Here is a 23,622-nt window from a genome sequence, read left to right as displayed (position 1 = left end):
TACTGTACAACGCCCTTGAGGAGATTTTCACTAAAATGGCGCTATATAAACTATCCAAATATAATAATATTAACAAATTACAACAGAGATGGAGAACTTGTCAGAGAAGGGAATATGGAAGTTTAGGCATTTACAGGGTTTATGACCTGTCATTGGCTGGTTTAGGTGACCTTTTTTTACCATTTTGCCTATGTCTGAAGATCTATATTTCTTCAACTCTTCTATCGTTAATTTTAGTGAAGTTAAAGAGCTGAAACCTTAATTGTTGTGAAAAGATTCATCTGATACAAGATTCACCTAAATTTTTTTTTTCAGCCAATGACAGGTCATAAGCCCTGTAAATGCCTTAACTTCCATGTTGCCTTCGCTAAAATGTTTTCCATCCCTGTTGTAATTTGTAAATCTTAATGACTCCCGAAGTGGTGAAATCCAGTGTTTTTTCTACAAACATTTAGACAAACTCAAAATATCGTAATTATAATAATAATAAACAACATCAAACGGTTTTCCATTTCTGTTGAAATCAATCCGCATAAATTACTTATTGATTACGCATACACAGCGACCTTGCAATATTTTGAGTAATAAATTTAGAACAATTTATGTAGCAATCAAGATACATCAAATACGGGTTTTCTCACGTTTGACACGACCCACAGTGCAGACATTGCAAACAACAAGATACGAAACGCCTTGCGCTAACTAAAGTTCACACAGTGGTACCTCTATGTGAACATAATTATGCGACAATTATAATCATAATAAGATTAAGTTTTGAAATTATTAATATTTAGCTGTCTGTGAGTAAAACTTTATATTGCCAACCGTTTATTTCTTGATCTGGCCATTGTGTGTCCTCGTACATGTTTGTCAATATATTGTTAATTATATTGCAATATTTTTCCGATTTTCCCGTGTCCGGACGCAATGAAGAAAACGATTATATGGGTAAATTTAAACAAGGACCCTAAACGAGTATTATGTATTCATTTATTTTTTAGTTATTTACTCATACAAATGCATATACCGTGGTTATACAAATAAAAGTGACAATTCGAAAAAATGACGCAATTGAGATTATTGACTTTTTGACATCGTATTAGCATAATGCTTGACTGGTAAAATGGCAAGTCGATCCGACACTCCAAAAAATTTAATTTGTAAAATATGTGACCATTTGATGGAAGCTCACAGATTTTTGACAAGTTAAACTGACCAACACACGTGGTCACTTTTATTAGTAAATTTAAGCAGTAGGAGTTAGTCAATTTTAGTTAGAGTTAGTAGTTAGTAGTTAATAAGTTAGTATACTTAGGTATTATCATTCATAAGCATTTAGAGTGGCACGATCAGGTTAACGAAGTTAGTCGTAAACTTTATAGCCACTTAAAAGATAACAGAATTTCTTGCCAATTAATGTTAAGCAAACATTAGTCCAGAGCTTACTTCTTCCACTCCTTGACTATGCGGATGTATGTTATCCAGATGCTAACTCTGAATTGCTTGATAAGTTAGAACGATTGCAGAATATTTGTATTCGTTATATCTTTAATCTTCGCAAATTTGACCACATAACCGAGTATCGCACGCAACTACACTGGCTCAGTATCAGGCATAGAAGAAACATTCACATTCTATCACTTCTTCACAATATTTCAAATAATCCCACTTCGCCTGTTTATCTGAGAGAGCTCATCCAACCTCTTTCACAACACGGACTATCTCTTCGTTCTTGTAACGAGAGAACCCTTTTAATACCCTGTCATCGCTCTAATTTTTTTGCCTCCTCATTCAGAGTAGTAGCCGCTCGATTGTGGAATAATCTACCCACTAATGTTTGAGACGCCCCTTCATTATTTACATTTAAGTCAAGATTGAAATGTCACTATCTAAATATTTAAATTGTTCCTTTATCCTTCTTCTTTCCTTCCCATCCCCTCTCCTCTCTTCATAGAATAGTGTTTTTTTTTATTTTTTGTTAATCTTTGCTTTTAATTTTTGCATAAAATTGTAAGATTCAATATGTCCATGTATTTATAACTTTCTCAAACTGCACGGTTTGGGTAGGTAGGAAGAAATTGCCTTAAGGCAATATGCCCGCCCTTATATGTATATTTATTGTATATGTATATAAAGTGTCAAATAAATCAATAAATATACGTTTTGTATTTGACAAATACGGTTTTTTTTTATAAAAAGTTCATTTATAAAATATATTCTTTAGATTATTACGTAACACTTCTTAATCATTTGTTCTTTTCAATTTATTTTGTATTTCTGTGTTTATTTAGAAGAATTTGTACACCTTGGAAGTATGTTAACTAGGGACGGAAAGGCCGAGAAATATATAGAAAGGAGGGTGAGTGCCGGGAACAGGTGCACTAAAATCTACTTTAGCAAACAAATGTTTATCGCAGGAGGCTAAACTAACAGTTCACAACGGAGCTCTAGCGCCAACTCTAATGTATGGGAGCGAAGTATGGAATTGAAAAAATGATGATGAAAGTAGGTTGAAAGCTGTCGAAATGCGACCCCTTAGGCGAATGTGTGGTAAAACCATGTATGGTAGGTGCACAAATGTCGAGATCCGTGAAGTGTGTAATGCTGAGACATGCATTATTGACAGAATCAAGAAGGGGGCGCTGAAGATAGAAAAGAAGTATAGAAATTGAAAAAATAACATTTTCAGGCGTTGCCTAGTATGTAGGTGAAATAATTCAATTAGATGAATCTCACCCGCATAAATAAAGGTTTCATCTCCTTTACTTCACAAACATCAACAGATGAAAGAATTGAAGGAATATAGATGTTCAAATATGGGCAGAATGGTGAATGTTACACAGTGTGTAAAGTGGCCACTTAAACCAGCCATTGACAATTCATAAGCCCTGTAGATGCCTAGACTTCTGTATTACCTTATTTTAAATGTTCTTCGTCTCTGTTGTAATATGTTAATATAAACAGCTCCCCAGGTAGTTGAATCTAGTTCTTGTCTACAAAAATTTGGACAAACTCAAAATGTTGTTGACTTCTATTTATGTTTATTTTCCTTCTCTTTTTTGTACTTTAATTAATAACCTTTCATATAATTGCTTTATAATATGGAAACTTCACTGGTCCATTAGAGTTAAGTCTAACTGTGTAAAATATAAAACTATGTATGTATGTTTCATGTATAAACTGTATTTATTTATTCATTCAAAATTACAAAATTAAATATTTATGAACTTATTAAGGCTTTTTAGGCTATGCCCGAGTCAAGCCACAATGAATAACAATAAAAATACATCGTAAAATTAATTAGATCAAATTGTAATGACATAGAATAACAATCTAGAAAAAAAGGTAAATGTTATAAATAATCAAATTCCAAAGAATACAATGCAAAAAAGATAATCAGAAATAATTTTTGAAATATAAATTATACCAATTAAGAATCACACATAATCAAATATACAAAATATTGGGATCATTAAAATCAAAAAGAATATATATAAAAGCATAATTGAAATGATAATTTAGTTATGTTTTATAGAAATTCACTCAATTATCGTAAGAAATAGGAGCAATAAATCATATGCCAAATAATAGTACGTACTAAATTAAATTATAGAAAAATACATAATAACAAAAACATAAAAATTATCAATATATATAAAAAGTAAAGAGTATGGAAGGAAAGCAGATTTGTAAATTTTTGCTAATCTCGTACTTTAAAAAAATTGACAACCTCGTCCCTATCGATGTGTAGCAACCAATTGCAAACATTTTTCTTAAATACATTGGCACTTGTGGAGTTTTTTACGGCTGCCGGAAGTTGATTAAAAAATTTCGGAGCCAGGAAGGTACCGTTTCTTTGAGCTAGCTTCAAGTGAGTGGTTGGGTAATTTAATAATAAATTAATTCATTAATAATTAATGAATCCTTCCCGCTGATCGCGTCTGTATATTTTGCTGTGTCCTGACTTTATCTACAGATTTCCAGAACTTCACAAGAGCCTCCTTGACAAATAGCTGTCGCACATCTAGAACTTTACAATTATCAAACAATTCTTTCGAAGGATAGCGAAAAGGTACTTTTTTCATTGTTCTAAGCACGAGTTTTTGTACTTTGAAAACTGGATCCAATTCGCTAGCTGCGCTACCCCCCATCCAATAATTCCACAAGTCGCTGTAGATTGGAAAAAGGAGAAGTAAACACTTTTAAGTAATGACTAATCGATTATGTCGCGAAGCGATTTAAAAATAAAATTCATTTTTCTTAGTTTAGGTGTAATATACTGTGGGTGGTTGTGGCGTTTGGCTTACCTGTCGGGGTCTCTCTGTACACGCTGTGTGTAACTTTTATACGCACAGGCGTGTGCGTGAGGTAGGATTAGGCAGTCGTCCTTGCTGGAGCCTGCAATCGGTCCCGTCGGTGCCTTATGGCCTCTCGCTCGACACCCTACTACGTTCTTTTCAGAAGGTGGCGGGGAAAAGGATTCACATATATATTATCACACAAGAAATAAGAACGGCTTACTTACACGGATAACACTATTTATTTTATAAGAAAACTGGCGTGTAATACAAAGATATTTTATTACACGTTCAATAAAATCTAACTTACTTCGAATTTATATCTAACACGTGTTTTATAGAAGACTCATTTTATGTGAGGAAGCACTGCAGTCGAGTTTCGGACAAGGAGAGAAGGACGGGCCTTGAACTTCGCGCCTTTTATAGCCTTTGTTCTTGTCGCCCTCTACTTCCGGCTGGGTATCGAACCGCAGGCTGGTAACTTAACGAGCTGCGTTCGCTTGCGTGGTTTCGCTCCTCGGTAAGTCCTTGAGGATTGTTTATGACGGAGGCGCCACATTACTTTACGTGGGAACTCCAGCTTAGGCATTTATCAATATAAACACCTAAATATTTGATATTATCACACTTTTCAAGATTAATGCAAAGACAGGGAATAGAGGATTTGTATGTTTCCTAAATAAAATAAAATAAAATAAATAAGTTAAGTATAATATAAGTTAAAAATAATATAAGTTAAAAATAAAATCCAATACAGGTGTTTTGTTATGAATACCTTACCAAATTTAATGATTTTTGTATTCAATTTTTGCTTCTAACGAATGTCATTATTGCGAGTCACGATTTAAAAGGTTGAAATTTGTAGTGGGTTTCTTCGTAATTAGGCAAAAACGACCTTAGTCGTCTACATTACAGAATGTCCCTCGAAAAGTCAAAAATTTCCATGACACGAGAAAATGGATTGTGAATAGCATTTGCTTTTTATGACCTTTCGTATTGAGTCCCGGTCGATCGAACTATTGAATGATGGCAACCCTGGACCTTAAACACCAACCACTACATTACGTGGCAGATCTTCACTCGATTATCGAGAGCAGCCCTCGAGTCAACGACACTCATCCAGGATTTTATTTGGGAAACCAGCAGTTCTACTCGCTTATTTATAGTTAACATTAATATCGCCACATCAAGGAGGTAAAATATTTTTTTATATATTTTTTTTTACAATATACATAAGAGAGTATCAAAAAAACAGAGTATCAAAAAAATAAAGGATAATTACATAGCAATGACATACATATTAACAGTAAAAATAGTAAACAAAAATCCCACAAAGGCATGGCCTGTTTGTGGCAGGGGCGAATCGTCAAAATAAGCGATTATGCATAGCTTACCATTATATTTGACTTTTAAAAATAATAATTTATAGTAACCATGCTTATGGGAAAATAAATAAAATAATTTTTATTTATTATAAATCACCGTTTATATATTTCTACAAAAAAAAATCTGTGAAGTGCGCCTAGCGCCAGCGTCCAGCCCATTCTCACTGAACGACGAAACTAGCCGATTACCTCAGCTTATTCTTCCATACAAAAAAGTACACTGTATTTTTCGTCTTTAACCCAAGTCTGCTTTTTTAGTACTAAAAAAACTTGCAGATTACAAATATTGTTTGAAGATTCTCTATTTGGAAACTAGTATTTCGAACATTATTTCCGAAGGACTATTTTTCTTTGATAAGATACCGTTGACATATTATGTATCACGTAGGACAGGTGGCGTTCGCAGTGACCGTTTTAGGCATTATTCATTTTAAAAGAAATCGGCCGGTGCTCAAGTCTTGACAGTACTGTCAATGACAGATCATAATGGAAATATCTGCTGAATGTCATTGTGGTATTTGTTAATAAACTTTTGTACAAGTTAAGTATTCTATAAAAATAGTGTAGAATAAAGCTACGTATATCGCGTGGTTAATAAGAATTGTCGTTTGAGTTGATTTTCACAGAACCACAAAAAAAAGTCCTTTATAATTACTTAATAATTAATTCATTAATAACATTACTTACATGTTACGTAAGTACTTTATATGTAGTACAAATTAATGAACATTTTCTATAGATTACCAATAAAATAAATCACGGCTCGCCACTGGTTTGTGGGTATACAAGAAATGTTTATGAATTTTTGCTCCTATAATAAATAGACAGTTGTAATATTTTTGTGTAACATAAGAAAGAGAAAAGAAAATATTACATAAATTTTTTTTTCTTTTTTTTAAAGTGATTAAAAAAGGAAATGAAAAATATAAAAAAACATAAAAATATTCCTCATTATTAAAGGGCCACAAAATATATCATAGAAAAAAAGAGTTCATATCTTTAGTTTGAATCCAGGATAGTGCGTGTTTTTTAAAAGAAGGAAAATTTTGAAAGTTCGGGATCAATGAAACATTATCAGTAAAAAAGGAATTAAAAAGTTTTGGGCCTATAAAATATGCATGTCTCTGTGCGAGCCTCGTTTTACAATGTGGTATTTCTAACACACGATTCCTTCTTTGACTTGATCAGTTTGAATTACCTGTAAATAAATGTTAGTTCTTAACACTTTGTATCCCGGAGCCGTGTAAACACGTGATTATATAACTATGCGTTGTGTCCCGGTCACGTGGTCTACCAGCTGTCTAAAAAAGAGCATTTTATTGACATCTAAAGACTTTTATTAGTACTTTTTCGCTGCTGGTAAACTTAGTGAAAACACGGGACCGGGACACAACGCATGGTTATTATAATCACGTGTTTACACGGCTCCGGGATACAATGCACAACAAAGGAGTGAGGCCCTGTATATGTGCGAACATTGCAAAGCGCAATGTGGCTCTCCATCGAGGCTAATGTTGGCAAAACCATTATACAAAAATGACTTATTTAATTATGTCAAATGAATCTGAGAAGATTCAATTGATTTAACCCAGTATTTTCATAATTATGACACTTTTAAGAAACCCTTCAAAAGCATGAAATTTCACAAAAATGGGCGCGCACAGGGCAAATTCTATGTGTATTTGGCCAGTACTCAAAGTGTTAATATATATTTTAAACATTGAAATAAATATACTTGTCGTATATTTAAAAGTTTAGCTTTTTGGAACAATTGGAATATGTTAAAAGATCCCTCCTTACATACTTGATCTGGCATTATACGCGCTGTTAAGCTTTGAGGCGTTCACATTGTCGCTGAACTTTTGCTTGACAAGCAGATCAGCAAGACAGGGAGAGCTTGTTTCTACCAGCTGAGGCAAATTAAATGTATCCGAAAATATTTATTTATTTATTTATTATGGATAACTTATATAGCGCCATTTTCGTAATAAAATACCTCAAGGGCGCTTTACATGGTGATTCTATTGTTAAGTTAATTTAATTGAAGCTTTTAAATTTGTAATTTGATTAAAATAATTTATTTTGTTGTCACGTGCTACGGATTTATTCAAATGATTTAGAGAACAAGTGGGTTTTAAGTTTTTTCCGAAACATCACTTCACTTACACAGCCTCGCACCTCTGCTGGGAGAGCATTCCATGCCATAGGGCCTGCGACCGCAAATGCGCGTTCACCAAATTTAGTGCGCTGTTTGCGTAGAGGTATAATAACTTTTCCTCTCGCCGTAGACGTAGCTGATCTAAGCGTGAGACGCCTGTCAGCTAGTTCATCTGGAATGCATAGTTCCCTTAGATATTCCGGAGCCGAGTTGTGCAGTGACTTATACATAAGCCAACAGAGTTTGTATTCGACCCTCTGTGGAAAACGTAGCCAGTGTAGTTCCCGAAGTAGTGGAGTGATATGACTGAACTTGGAGATTCCGAAAATAAGTCTCGCTGCGGCATTCAATACAGATTGTAGGCGAGTCATTTTGTTCATTGGTAGACCTGCATAGATACCATTACAATAATCGACTCTAGACACTACAAACTCATTTATTAATTGACGGGCGGCATCAACTGGGCGGCATTTACTTAATGATGTGCATTGTGAACGCTTCCAAATATTTTTTATATTAATGTTTTAAGTGTTTTAGCTAATTGTGAAGAATTGGAAGTATTATTGTATAAGTATAAACCACGAGTGCTAATGCTTAGTTAAACATATGTAACTAAATGAATAACAAAAAAGTAGTGTTTCCAGGATACACGCCTGTCAGATGTGAAACTGGTTCCCTTTATTGAAGCTATTAAAAATGTTTTGCACTAAAAACCAGCCTTTAACTATCGACGTGATTTTTTTATCGTTTTCGCGTTGACAATGGAACGTCCGTGAACACCTAATATTAAATAAGAAAATATTGACGTTTCGCGATGTATAATCCTGCTGCGTAATAACATATTTAAATTTCACCAATGGAAATATGGAAAATATTTTTAAACTGCTTATTTATTTATTATTTATCACGTTATTTATTGCATTTAGCCGGCGCACAGTGGTCCGGATTTGAAAAACTAATTAAATTAAATTAAATTAATTCATTAGTCTATTTTTATATTTGTTGCATATAATCCTTAGCAACTGCAGGAAATTGCATAGTGATGCATCAAATAAGCCATTAGAGTACCATTATCATGAACGGGTATTAAAATTAGTATTTTTTGCATATTATTTGTTCCATATAATTCTCAGAAACTGCAGGAAATTGCTTTAATGATTCATCAAATAAGTCCTAACGGTGAATTATTACCGCAAAGAAGGTGCTAATAATATGTTTTTTGTTTCGTATAATTCTTAAAAACTGCAGTAACGACTCATTCATAAAATAAATTATTATATAGCACTCCATTATAACAACATTATATTTGTATGCATGGGTTTTCATGCTTTAAAATGCAGTTTTTGGAGAATATTTCAAAAACTGAAGGTGATAGGCAATTTTGGTTTTCACATTTGTAATAAAAAAATAGTTGTGCATCATAACCACCAAACCGAATCTTCTGGCAGAAATATTTGTTGTGTTGTGAAATTTTTGAAAAAAAAAATTTTGAAAGTTCAGGTTGGAAAAAGAAAGGCAAGGTTGCAAGTGTATAGGAGAGAAAAAATATGAACATAAAGTACTGATTACATACGTTAATATACAAAAGGTTTTGTTGCTAACACTTTAAAACGCATCGAGAAAAAAAATATTCCATTTAACTCCATACATTATTTCGTTTGTATTTTTTTAAACCATGTTAGACTCAAAATAACGAAAAATTGAACATCACTAATATTGTTACAAATTAGATTTTCTACAGAAACAATTTTTTTTAAATCGAAATAATGACTTTGGTTCATAAGTCCACTGTTTTCCAAATCCGGACCACTGTGCGGCGGTTGGCAAGCCAAATGTCAAGAAAAGCAGTCGCCACAGTAATTGTAATTTAATTTTACTTTTTTTATTCATCATCATCATCGTTCCCTTTCCACACCTAATGGTGCATAGGGCACTGCATTGGTACACCAATCGCAGCGTCTTGATCTTGATCAAGTACCATTCTAGGGACTATGAAATATTCTATTGTGAAAACACCCATTTCAATCAATATTTCATATGAACCATGTCGGGAATCGAACCCAAGACCTCTTGCATGGCAGACTAACGCACTGACCATTACACCACGAGGCCGACAAATTAGATACTCCTTACTATTTTGCAAATGCAATGTATTGTATTCTTTTTTTATAGTAAACGCCGATTTTCGCCAGTAAACTGTATTTATTTACGACGAAAGCAAAAAACAAACCGACACGAGCTTTGACTTAGAGATTACACACGCGTTGACTTATGACTGCGATAACTTAAGCATGTTCAACAATATTTTGAGTTTGTCCAAATTTTTGTAGACTGGATTCAACTCCCTGGGGAGCTGTTTATATTATTATGGTGAATTTCACAAAAATGGCGCTATATAAATTATCCAAACATTATTAACAGAGATAAAGAACATTTAAGAGAAGGTAATATAGCCATATAAATATAAACCAGCCATTGACAGGTCATAAGCCCTGTAGATGCCTAGACTTCTATATTACCTTCTCTTAAATGTTCTTTATCTCTGTTGTAATATGTTAATTAAGCATGTTCATTGTAATCGCTTATATGTTTAGCATGTTTCTAAGCCCGTCGATAGTTATTTGTGATTGAGCTTTTTTATAAATATCATACCTACTTACTTCATTATTTATTTCATCACAAACAAAAACTGCATTAACAGTGGTTCGTTACGCCATTTTGTTTTCCGGCGACAAATGTCAGATAAGCGCGGGAATACCAACATCACGTGACCTGTGACACTAGCGCCATCTTCTGATCTTTTAGGTCAAGCTATTGTTCTCGAAATTCGATACGGTTCAAAAATTGTATTTAAATAATCAGGGCTGACACAAACCTGCCGAAGCTGTTGAGAAAATGGGAGTCTAACCATTCACAGAGCTTGTGATCTGTCATTAGCTGGATCAAGTGATCACTTTACACATTTTGTAATATTCAATAAATTTGGTGAAATACATGAAAAAAAACAGTAAGTCAAAACCTTACAAAAGTAAATTATTATTATTATTATTATGAATAACTTATATGGCACCATTTTCGTAATACAATAACTTATGGACGCTTTACATAGTGATTCTATTGTCAAATTAATTTAATTGAAGCTTTTAAATTTGTAATTTAATTAAAACAATTTATTTTGTTGTCACATGCTACGGATTTATTCAAATGATTTAGAGAACAAGTGGGTTTTAAGTTTTTTCCGAAACATCACTTCACTTTCACAGCCTCGCACCTCTGCTGGGAGAGCATTCCATGCCATAGGGCCTGCGACCGCAAATGCGCGTTCGCCAAATTTAGTGCGCTGTTTGCGCAGAGGTATAATAACTTTTCCTCTCGCCGTAGACGTAACTGATCTAAGCGTAAGACGCCTGTCAGCTAGTTCATCTGGAATGCATAGTTCCCTTAGATATTCCGCAGAGTTGTGCAGTGACTTATACATAAGCCAATATAGTTTGTATTCGTAAATGCCTAGACATCAATACACCCTTCCCAAAAATGTTTTCCATCTCTGTTGAACAAAACAAATTTAGCAAACAAACGAACAAACAAGCCATCACACCGTTTCCCCGTAAGGCAGAGAGGATAGAACGCACTCTATATTTGCATACAAATTTAGCTTCCTCTACATTCATACATCTTCTCATGCATGCGCACCGATTATTACGACTTTTAACATATCCATCTTCGAGTGTTTGTTGGATTTGTTCATTCCACGTCTTTCTCGGTCTTCCTCTATTTCTTCATCCATCAACATTCGCATCGTTCTTTCGCTGTCCATTTGCTCTACATGACCAAACCAGCGCAAAGCTCCTTTCTTGATTTTGTCGGTAATGCTTGTCTCAGCCTTACATAATGCACGTATCTCAACATTTCTGCATATATCGTACATAGTTTTACCACGCATTCGCCTGATAGATGGCATTTCGACAGCATTCAGCCTACTTTCATCCCTGTTTTTTCCAAATTCATACTTTGCTCCCATACATCAGAATCGGGACCAGGACTCCGTTGTGAACTTCTAAATTTGCCTCTGGCGACAAACATTTTTTTGCCAAGGTTGATTTAAGTGCACTGTTCACTCTGTTCCCGGCACTCACCCTCCTTTCAATATGTTTGTCAGTCATTCCATCCCTAGTTAACATTACTACTACTACTACTACTACTACCATCACGCCATTTCCCCGTAGGGGTAGGCAGAGAGAATGGACCGCAACACACGTCTATCCTGCATACAATCCTAGCCTCTTCCACATTCATACATCTTGTCATACATGCCCTTCGGTTCTGTCTGCTTTTGACATGACCAAACTTAAGATTTTGATTTATCTGATCATGCCACGTCTTCCTTGGTCGTCCTCGTCTAACGTTGCCGTTCATTTTTGCCATATATACTTGTTTTACCATTCTCTCGTCGTCCATTCGTTCTACGTGACCAAACCATCTCAGAGACCCTTTCTTAATCTTATCAATTATACTTGTCTCAGATTTACACTCTCGCCTGATTTCCCAGAGACGAAAAATCCTCTACTTGTTCTAGTATAACCCCATTCGCAGTGATTTCACATTTAGTCATACTTTCATTTCTTTCAAAAACCATCACTAAATGCCTAACTTCGATAATCCCTTCTCAAAAATGTTTCCCCTCTCTGTTGCAACAAATTTAGATTTTTTTTGTTTGTTTTTTTGTAATTTTGACAACCCTAATTTATTATGAACGTGCGTGTATTTAATATTAACAGTGAGATCGTATTGTGAAAATTTGACAGTAATTGGAAATGTATGTAATAAATGTCTAAGTTCCCATCGAGAATTTGTGAATTTGGCAATATTCGGCGATCTTAATCGTAATCTTAAAATAAGAATCATTTTGGGAAACTTAAAATGTATGTGTAGTAGTGAACTTTTAACACGATGCGTGCTGTTTGGAACTGGGCCCCGATTATAAACGCTTTCCTTATCGGTATATAACGAGGCGTAAAGTAAAATTGACATTTACGTTCAAAATTGCGTATATTTGTATGAAAATTTAAGATGTCGTCGTTTACCTGTAACTAAACATATTTATAAAAAAAGTTGCAAACATATTTATCATATTGTATAGGTACTATGTGGAAATCTGTTATTAGTTCTGAGTTTATACACTGTATCTGTTTGTTTACTAAAAATATGTATGTAGAACTGTTGATTTCCCAAATAAAAATAAAATAAAATAAAATAAAATATAGAAAACTTAATCTTTTGAAGTCGAAACTGATTCAATTCAATTCAATTCATTTATTTCAATATAACATATATATTACAAACATATATTAAATACGTACATATTCTTCTTTTCCACATCCGCTCCTAAGTGGAACATGTGGACATCACCGGTTGCCTCCAGGAGACCCTATCGCCAGCCAGCACTCTCGCTTCCTTCCATGTCAATCCAGCGCCACACATACACACACTATATCTGTTTGTTTACTAAAAATATGTTTGTAGAACTGTAAAGACGCTCGTTATAAGAGGCTGCTGCGTCCGTTTTCGGACTTCAATGTTAGTTATAAAATCGAACCACTTTACATCTAATGTTCTTCTCAAGCACTTACTCTCAAAACTCGGAAGATTGGTGTTTTAAGCTTTGGTAAGGTGCCAAAATTCACACTTCTATAGAAGTACTGGCATTATACAAGACTAGAGTTCCAGACAACACGCATCATGTTAAAAGTTGCTCCAGCAATTCCTAGGAGGGTTGCGAGCTCTCTGTGCTTCCATGCTCAGTTATGTGTACTCCCAAGTATTTAAAGCTGTCAAATTTCTCAATCCTCTGTCCATTATTATAAAGAGGCTTGTACATATTATAAAAAAATAAAAAAATACATGAAAGAGACTCATTTCAAAGTAGTGCAAGAGTCCTGCTTCGGAAAACCCCTTCAGATACATGGAACAGATCAACATCCAGAGCGATGTTGTTCAGCACAGTGGTAGCCCTTCCAACGGCAGGGTAGTCCTGCATATCGGAATATGAAACAATCTATGCTGACGCTGTCTTAGGTATTTATCAGGAACATACAAACCAATGCTCATCATAATCTCAGGATTATCGATCACACCGCGCAACAATGGATAAAAATGTGCAGCCAAATACACATTCCTTCTAGTCTCTAAACTGTTGTAGCCGAGCATACCCTGGAGAAACTCGGTTGGGTAGAGCCGAGGAAAATACCCGCACGAAACTACACTTTCCAGCACTTCAATTCTCTCGGTGAGAGCACGAATAATTTGGCGGACTCGGACATGACATTTAAAAAAAAGACAGCGCGTAACAAAAACGGCGTGTACTCCGTGCAACGAAAGATGGCTGAACTCTATATACTGATAAATGTTAACTTCCCATTGGAATACGGGCCCTCGAGTGGTATTCTGGATCTTATTTTATTTTAACACTCTACATGGTGAATATATCATGAGGAGAGCGCTGGATGGGTGGAATGGTGGTGTCAAAGTGGGAGGTCAACAAATATCAAATCTGAGATATGCAGACGACACTACACTGATTGCCAAAGATGAAACCGAGCTTGCCAGCTCGGTTTTTAGCATTTAGTGAACATGATAAAAATAAAAAAAGGAATCAATTCATTAGTTACGTAATCCTTGACGAAGAAGCTTGTTTGCTTTGAAACCGGTCGGTGGGAAATAATAATTAGTGGTTAAAAACAAAGTTGTTGTATTTATTTTATTATAATTACCATTTATTTAAAATCATTTCTACCGTTTGTATTTTTATACTAATATAAATAAAACTATTGATAAAGCGCGCCCAGCGCCTGCGGTGAGCCAAGAAACTAGTTGATTATTCCAGCTTATTTTTTTCATACAAATAAGTATACTTTATTTTGAATGTATTAACCCCAGTGCGGGTTTTTTCTCCTAGATTGTTTAATCTGCAGATTACACAAATTATTTGAAGATTCTTGATTTGGAAAACAGTATTTCAAATATATTATATATTACTATTACTATTTTTCTTTGAGATGGTACTTTTGACATAAGACCATAATTACTTTCATGCGTCATATTGCAGAACATATAGCGCTCCACGCGGCCGTTTTTAGCACTAGTAATTATTAGAACAATGCGGCCAGTTGACATTTCAATTGAATACCTAATGTCGACTGAATTCATAGTGGTATTTTTTATTTATTTTTTAATGAATTATATGTTAAAGTAATGGATAATATATCTATAAATAGTATCTGAAGTAAATATGTTGATATAAAGAAAGTTTTTAAGGAATATAATTAATATATAATTAATATAATTTAAATATTTGATAGTTGATAACATTTACCTATTAAAGCTAGATTACTTATAGTCTTTCAACCACAAAACCCATGGACGAGTGAAATTCCGGCAACTTAAAATTATCAATAAATTTACAAAAACAAACATTGAGCATAATAGTACATTTGTAAAGTGTTCGTGCTAAAAAGTAAACAATAAGAAACTAAACAGATAAAGCACTTCAACACTATGGATAACATAACATTTAAAATAGTCAAATAATGTTGTCAAACAAAACAAAATGGCCGCCAATTTGTTGCTAACCAACATCGCTTGCGTTCTATGAAACATAGTGATAGGGCTTCTCTCTAGGTTACGCATTATTACTCTATTTTATAGATATACGCCCATTTTTATTTTGTTATCCTCTAAATTCCATTTTACACAAACTTCTTCCAATTCGCTTGATATGCCGTCATCGCCATGCTGAGTCGAATCATTTTTTAATTCGAAACATTAAAAATGTATTGTACCTTGGGTTTTTTTTTAATTCGAAACATTAAAAATGTATTGTACCTTGGGTTTTTTTTTTGTAAACGGGACGCAAATGATTTCCAGGCACAAGATGACCAGCATGTGGAGCCATCTGGAACAGCTGAGGTGTACCCTTACCCCACGTACCACGAGGTGCCCAGAAACCTGCCCTTCACGTGCGCAGACAAGCAGCCAGGGTACTACGCTGATCCAGATACCCAGTGCCAGGTATGAAAGTACTATGAAAACTTCCATTTGCAGCTCAATCAAAGATGTTTATAGGTGTCGTTTAAAAGTCCTTAAGCAACTTGAACGATCACGGTGCAAGTAGACCAATCGCGGTGAGAAAGCGTTATCACGTCGATGATTATCGACGCGACTATAGCGCCCTTTGTGATCGAGCAATTGGAACATATTTTTTAATACGACAACTATCCATTTTAAAACGTTCTTAAATGCACTGTTTGAAACTAATTATTAATGTCGTGATAAAACTTTCATTTTCATACAATTTTTTCTCTGTTTTTGATGTGTATAATTATTTATTATTATCTTTTTTTTAAAATTAATGTGGCAAATATTTTTGGGTACCAGATGTTATGTTATTATTTATTTATTTATTTATTATATACATACGGCCTTAGCCAATTACAACAGTTATATGAAGAAACATAAATGCAAGAAACTGAACAAAAAAAACATAAAACTATTTGGCAAAGACAAACAAGGGCAAAACAATAATTGTATACAATATATTTTTTAAAAATCTATATATACTCACTGTTAACTTATTTTTATCTATTATCTTATATATACTTACTGTTAATTAATTTTTATTATTTGTTTTTAACAATAATTTGTTAATACCATTTTTTTATACGTACAAGTATATGTAAATATATATATTTGTTTAAATTCTTTACAAGTTATTTACAATTTGCTTTTTTATTCAATTACTTTTCTTATATCCATATTTTTTATTTATTTTTTACTGTGTAAAGTTTCACTTTTTATTTTGCATGGCAGTATGCTTTTTATTGTTTCTACATGTTTACAAAAAAGCGTTGTTTATCTCTTAAATTATAACTTACTATGTTTGTACTTCCCTGTATTTTTTTTGTAAATGCCCCTTGGGCGTATTGTAAAATTAAATAAATAAATAAAATATTTCTAGGCAATAACAAACTTTATCTTCATCGGTATGTATCGAGATGGTACACTTGAAAAAATCGTCAATCTCTGTCTACCTAGATATTATGAAGTAATACGCGAGAGTTGGCTAAATCATTATATAATATATTACAACAGAGATGAAGAACATTTAATAGAAGGTAATATAGAAGTCCAGGCATCTACAGAGCTTATGACCTGTCAATGGCTGGTTTAAGTGGCCACTTTACACACTGTGTAACATTCACCAGTATGCGTATATTTGAACATCTATATTTCTTCAATTCTTTCATCTGTTGATGTTTGTGAAGTTAAAGAGCTGAAACCTTTATTTATGCGGGCGAGATTCATCTAATTGAATTATTTCACCTACATACTAGGCAACGCCTGAAAATATTATTTTTTCAATTTTTATACTTCTTCGTGGACCAGGTAATTTATCAACATTATTTTGAGTTTGTCCAAATCTTTGTAGACAAGGACTGGATTCAACTTCACAAACATCAACAGATGAAAGAATTGAAGGAATATAGATGTTAAAATATGGGCAGAATGGTGAATGTTACACAGTGTGTAAAGTGGCCACTTAAACCAGCCATTGACAGGTCATAAGCCCTGTAGATGCCTGGACTTCTATATTACCTTCTATTAAATGTTCTTCATCTCTGTCGTAATATGTTAATATAAACAGCTCCTTAGGGAGTTGAATCCAGTCCTTGTCTACAAAGATTTGGACAAACTCAAAATAATGTTCATTATATAATAGAGTAATATTTTTGTCAAGCAATAACTTTGTGGTAAAACATTTAACTAAATGTTATTAAATATTTGTAAATAACTACTTACCGGATTTCGTATGTCTACCGGTTTCGAGACGTGCCAGTCTCTTCTCTGCAAAACCCACTATACACCTTCGCCATAGTTGTTGCGTAAAAATATAAAACCAACTCGACATGCATTTTAATGAGCAACCCTTACATGCACTCATTATGTCATGGAAATATTTTATGTTGTGCGAGAAACAGTTGAAAAAGAGGGGGGAATGAAGGGAGGGGTGTGAGTTAAGTAGGTACAGAGTGACCATTACAATGTAGCATCGTGTAATGGGCTATATATTTAAAGGTTATTACAATATTTGAGTTTGTCCAAATGTTTGTAGAAAAAAGACTGGATTTCACTCCCTCGGGAGTCATTAAGATTAACCAATTACAACAGGGATGGAGAATACTTTAAATAAGGGAATATGGAAGTCTAGGCATTTACAGGGCTTATGGCCTGTCATTGGCTGTTTTGAGTGGCCACTTTACACACTGTGGAATATTTACCATTTTGCCTATGTTTGAACATCCATATTTCTTTAACTCTTCCATCTGTTGATATTAGTGAAGTTAAAGAGCTGAAACCTTAATTGTTGTGAAGAGATTCATCTGACTGAATTATTTCACATACTAGGCAACGCCTCAAAACAATTTTCCAATTTTTAAACTTCTTCTTGGACCAGTTGGTTTCATTAAAATATTTGAGTTTGTCCAAATGTTCTCTCCCTGTTCTCTCCCTCGTTCTGTCCCTGTAAAAACCTAGACTTCCATATCGCCTTATTTGAGGTTAAGGTATGCTCCATCCCTGTTGTAATTTGTCAATCTTAATGACACCCGAGGAGTTGAAATCCAGTCTTTTGTCCCAATCCAACATTTGGACGATTCCGCGTCCATCAGTTTCACTAAATAAAGCTGGAAGATCGGCATCAACGGACTTCTAGGAGGGCGGAAGCCCGCAGGTGTGATGAAGAGGAAACTTTGGGCCAAGGTTCTCCTGGGGAAACCGCATCACATGTCCAAGCCAAGTCCACTGACGCACTCTCACGTTACGTATGCGGCCCAGGTATGGGTACGTCGTTTTGATATCGAAGTGGCTAGACTAGCACACTTGAGTGGACAGAGAGTTCCTCTGCTGGCACTGACACGGACATATCGGACTGTGGAGTCTGAGACTCTTCCGGTGCGTGCAGGAGTTCTCCCGATAGATTTTGAGACAAGAGAGGCAGTAGTAAAACGCTCTGTGAGGAGATGAGAGAATATGGAATACTTTGGTGTTGAGCTGCGCCCTTCCGAGACAAGATTTAGCGTACTATGTGATATTATGCGAGGCGTAACTCTCAATCAATGGCGGAATAGATGGGACATGGCATGTACGGGGAGATGGACGTGGACGAAGACGTACCTTCCATCAGACACAGGATGTGTAGTAAGTTCTTGGTGTTTGACCATCATACCGCACAAATGGTTTCGGGACATGGGGAGTTTAGAGACAAGCTTCATAAACTTGGACTTGCCCCTGTCTCGAACTGTGCTTGCGGAAATAACCATCAATCGGCCGAACACATCCTGTGGCGCTGTGTGCTATTTAATGATGCTAGAGATGAGATGCTGAATGGTCTGACAGGAGTCATGCGACCAGCGTGGAATGTGGATCTGATGGCCAACAGTGCGAATTTTGTACTCTTCCGTCAGTTTGTCCGGACTTGGGTATCGCGTTAGGAGCTCCTCAGATGCGCGGACGCCTAGGTAGGTAAAATATGGTGGGACAAGCAACTGTTCCTGTGGGATGCTCATTCAGTTGGGACTGTGCTTCCCTCCGAGCGGAACGCACACGTTCTTTTGTTGTATCCTCCCCTTACGGGAGTGGTATTTGGATCCTCTGCCCCTGACCACCCAGGGAGTCCTTTTTTATTCAAAGCCGTTCTCCCATTGTAAATATCCGTGTTTTTACTTATGTTTGTTGTGTAAGTTATGTTTGTTGTGTTACTATAGTTTTATGAAATTGTTTTTGTTTATTTAGATACGTTTATTTATGTAAATACATATTTTTTTAACAAAAAAAAGAAAAGACATTAAGGGGATCTTGAGAGGTGGAGACGACGTGTTGGCCTCTGTCCATACATCCTTCTCCCCCCTCCTTAATCTGCATAGAGTTTGTATTCCTTAAGAATATTTATAATAACTCTCCTCTATGCGCAGCAGACAGAGAATCCCCCAGGAATAACAGCTGTGAGTGGATGATGGGCCTAAGGATCTTCCCGCAATAATACACTCTTAATTACTCGTTATACTATTGAAGACTGCTGCGTCCGTTCTCAAACTTCAATGTCGGTTATGAAATCGAACCACCTTAAGCCTAATATTCTCCTTAAGCACTTACTCTCAAAACTCAGAAGTTTGGTGTTTTGAGTTTTGGTAAGGTACCAGGATTTACACCTATATAGAAATACTGGCACCACACAAGAGTTGAATAATCTGTATTTCATTTTGACCGAGTAGAGTTATATACAGAACGCATTGTTTCAAGAGTTGCTCCAGATATCCCAAGGCGGGTTGCGAGCTCTTTGTGCGTGCCACCATCTTCAGTTATGTGAGCTTCCAAGTATTTAAAGCTGTCAACTTTCTCGATCAACCGCCCATTAATATACAGAAGCTGATCAGAGTCAGGACAGGATTTGTTGCACGTAGTCTGGATCTTTTTACCATTCATATTAAGACCCTTTTAGACTTAAAAGTTTTCCTGCAAGCTGTCAACTATTTTCTGAAAATCATAAATAGACTTTTCAAGAATAACCGCATCGTCTGCGTACTGCGTACTCTAAGTTACATAACGTCTTTAAAATGATTTAATGTGTTTTCAGGTCTGGCACTGGTGCGTTCCTTCTGGTCACAAATATTCCTTCCTCTGCCCGAACGGTACCGTGTTCAACCAAGCATACAGAGTTTGCGATTGGTTTTACAATGTGAGTACAATTTGTTTGTTTATCATGATAAAACCCTCGCTGATTAAATAGAGAACTTGTCTACACCCAGGTTTTTTTTTAACTCGAAAACATAATGGAGACAGATTTCAATAGTCTAGCTGACTGGATGATATGAAATAAATAAAGTTTTAATGTAAAAAAAACATGTTACATTATTTTTGGGAACAAACAGGACTTAAACATTAATATTTCTCTCGGTACTGGCTATATTGAAAAGATCAATGTAACTAAATACTTGGGATTATTTATTGACTCCAAACTTTTATGGAGCTACCAATTTGAGCATGTGAAATCAAAAATAGCACCCGCAACTGGCGTATTGCATAGACTTCGAGGCTTGCTTCCTCATTCCGTTTTGTTTGCCGTCTACTACGCTTTGATTCATTCCCACCTATCTTATTTATCATGCATATGGGGTTTTGCCACCAAAAATCAGACCTCGGAAATACAAGCTCTTCAGAACAGAGCTCTAAGAAACATTCTTGGACTTGAACGGGATTCCCATGTCAAGGATATCTACCGACAAACAAAGATACTTCCTTTCAAGGTAATGCCACTGCATGACATAACCAATACTATTTTAAATATCATCAACTTTTCTGCTCACTCAAATTTAAAACATACGTTTGGTCATAATATTCATAATTACAATACGCGTTATTCAAGGAATCTTCATGTGTCTAAGTTTCACTTAGCAAAGTTTGGCAGTAGGTCCTTAGAAAATATTGGCCATTCCGAATATAATAAACTGCCTGATGAGCTTAGACACGACAACGTGGACCTGGCAGAAGGCTGATTGAGAAGAAGTGATAGAATGTGACTGTTTCTTCTAAGCCTGATACTGGGCCAGTGTAATTGCGTGCGGTATTCGGTTATGTGGTCAAATTTGCGAAGATTAAAGATATAACGTGTACAGTCATTCTGCAATATGCTTATTGGTACCTTGAGAATAACTTTTACGACACATTTTCGGACTATAATAATTCCTAGCTTCTTTAGTTTATACATTTTGTTAAATATGCCTTTGAATATGTTTGCTTTTGAGATGACCAGACACGAGATATTGGTTTATCTGATCATGCCACGTCTTTCTTAGTCGTTTTCACCCTGCATTACCGTTCATTTTCACCATAAGAAGTGTGTTCAGAATATGACACGAATATTTAAACTTGGCGAGTTAAGGGAATTGTTATTTTTTTTATTATGTTGGTATACATGTCCCTGGAGTACGCTAAATTGTTTATCTGTATTCATTGTTTACTTTGTCTGTGGCAGCCGCTAAGGTTAGACGTGATTTTATGAGCTCGGCAATTTTCGATTGTTAAAAAAAATGGATCAAAGAATTTGTATCAAATTTTGTGTAAAAAATGAAATAAAGTGTAAATGAACTGTGTTAAATTTTAACAAATGCCTATAACGAGTCTGTTTTTTGTAAAACAAGAGTTTACGAGTGGCTTAAGCGTTTCCAAGATGGCCGTGAAGACGTTGAAGATGACGAACGGCCCGGACGCCCCAGCACATCAACAACCGATGAAAATTTGGTAAAAATAAGTTAAACGGTTATAGACGATCACCAAATCACAATCAGAGAAGTCGCTGATAATTTTGGCATGTCCATTGATTCGTGCCATGAATTTTTTTCGAATGTTTCGGGTATGAAACACGTGGCGGCAAAATTTGTTCCAAAATTGTTTTTGAGTTTTGAACAAAAACAGCGGCGAGTGGAACTGGTGTCACTAAATGAAGTCAACGACGATGCAGAATTACTGAAACGTGTTATAATAGGTGACGAAGTATGGGTTTACGGATATGACGTCGAAACTAAGGCTCAATCGTCCCAGCGGAGGTATTCTGGATCGCCAAGACGAAAATCGCCGAGCACGCCATACACGTCTAAACTTAGCGGCTGCCACAGACAAAGTAAAGCTAGGGTTTCCTAGGACAGCGGTGCCCTATTTTAACGGCCGTAGTGAACGGTGATGCGGTAGACAGCCGTCGTAACGTCGACTAGAGAGTGGTTTCCTAGGGAAACGGTGTTAAATGGTGTTGATAACACCGTTTTCCTAGTAAACCACACTCTAGTCACCGTTACGACGGTTATCCACCGCATCACTGTTCACTACGGCCGTTAAAATACCGGCACCGCTGTCCTAGGAAACCCTAGCTTAAACCACGTTGAAAATTTTAGCATACTTCAGGGGCATGCATACCAACATAATAATTTTAAAAAATTGACTTTCGGTTTCTTAAAACCCGCGAAATTTAAACATTTTCGTAATCCCTGTTCAACTATTCCATTCATCCATTCAACCCGCATTACCGAGCCATTTCAGTAAAATTTATTGCAACAAAGAGAAAAAACATTTGACTGTAACAATTTAGATTTAGAGGACTTATGATCTTTCCGAGAGAAAATTGTCTAATTAAAATACATAATTATGTTTTCAGGTAAACTGTGAAAAGGCGACATCTCTGTACAGCATAAATGATGACCTCTATAAGGATAAGGAAGGAAACTACATTCAAGGATAACCGACCAGCAATAATATTATTTTAGCCAAGATTCGAACCTATTAATTTATTGTATTATTTATTTCATACAAGAAAGCATGCGTTTACTGAATATTATAACATACTTTTCAAAAAAATAATTCATTTAGAACTTGACTTTTACGAACTATTGAAATATGTACATAAAACTAAAAATATTATTTCGGCTCACTCGCAACAATATGTATTTAGTTTCATCCCCTTAGGGTGATTCTTAACGAAAATGTGAAACTAATTATTCATAGATGGCGCTTATTTTTTTTAATTAAAAAATCAATTTTTACGTTTATTTTCAATGTAAATTTTACAAAACTTGGTTTGCGGAAACTTTACTTTATATTGATTGTAACAAATACTTTAGGTCTTTTTCACAAAATGGTGTACAAAACAAAAAATAAGATAAAATACTGTTTGACAATA

General features: G+C 35.2%; 1 protein-coding gene across 1 annotated transcript; it reads left to right on the top strand.

The window, feature by feature from the left end:
- Positions 1 to 14,328: 14,328 nt before the first annotated feature.
- On the top strand, positions 14,329 to 23,372 carry LOC148281108 (U-scoloptoxin(01)-Er1a-like). The gene is made up of 4 exons (XM_088227272.1): positions 14,329 to 14,451; positions 15,765 to 15,908; positions 20,530 to 20,631; positions 23,101 to 23,372. The coding sequence occupies exons 1-4, from the start codon at positions 14,329 to 14,331 to the stop codon at positions 23,182 to 23,184; spliced, it is 453 nt and encodes a 150-aa protein (XP_088083398.1). The 3' UTR covers positions 23,185 to 23,372.
- The last annotated feature ends 250 nt before the right edge of the window (positions 23,373 to 23,622 follow it).

This window comes from Micrasema longulum, unplaced genomic scaffold, assembly GCF_059751315.1.
Source record: "Micrasema longulum isolate JH-2025_06_02 unplaced genomic scaffold, ASM5975131v1 h1tg000497l, whole genome shotgun sequence".
NCBI lineage: Eukaryota > Metazoa > Arthropoda > Insecta > Trichoptera > Brachycentridae > Micrasema > Micrasema longulum.
Note: the sequence above shows the minus strand (reverse complement) of the source record. Positions and strands in the feature narration are given on the sequence as shown.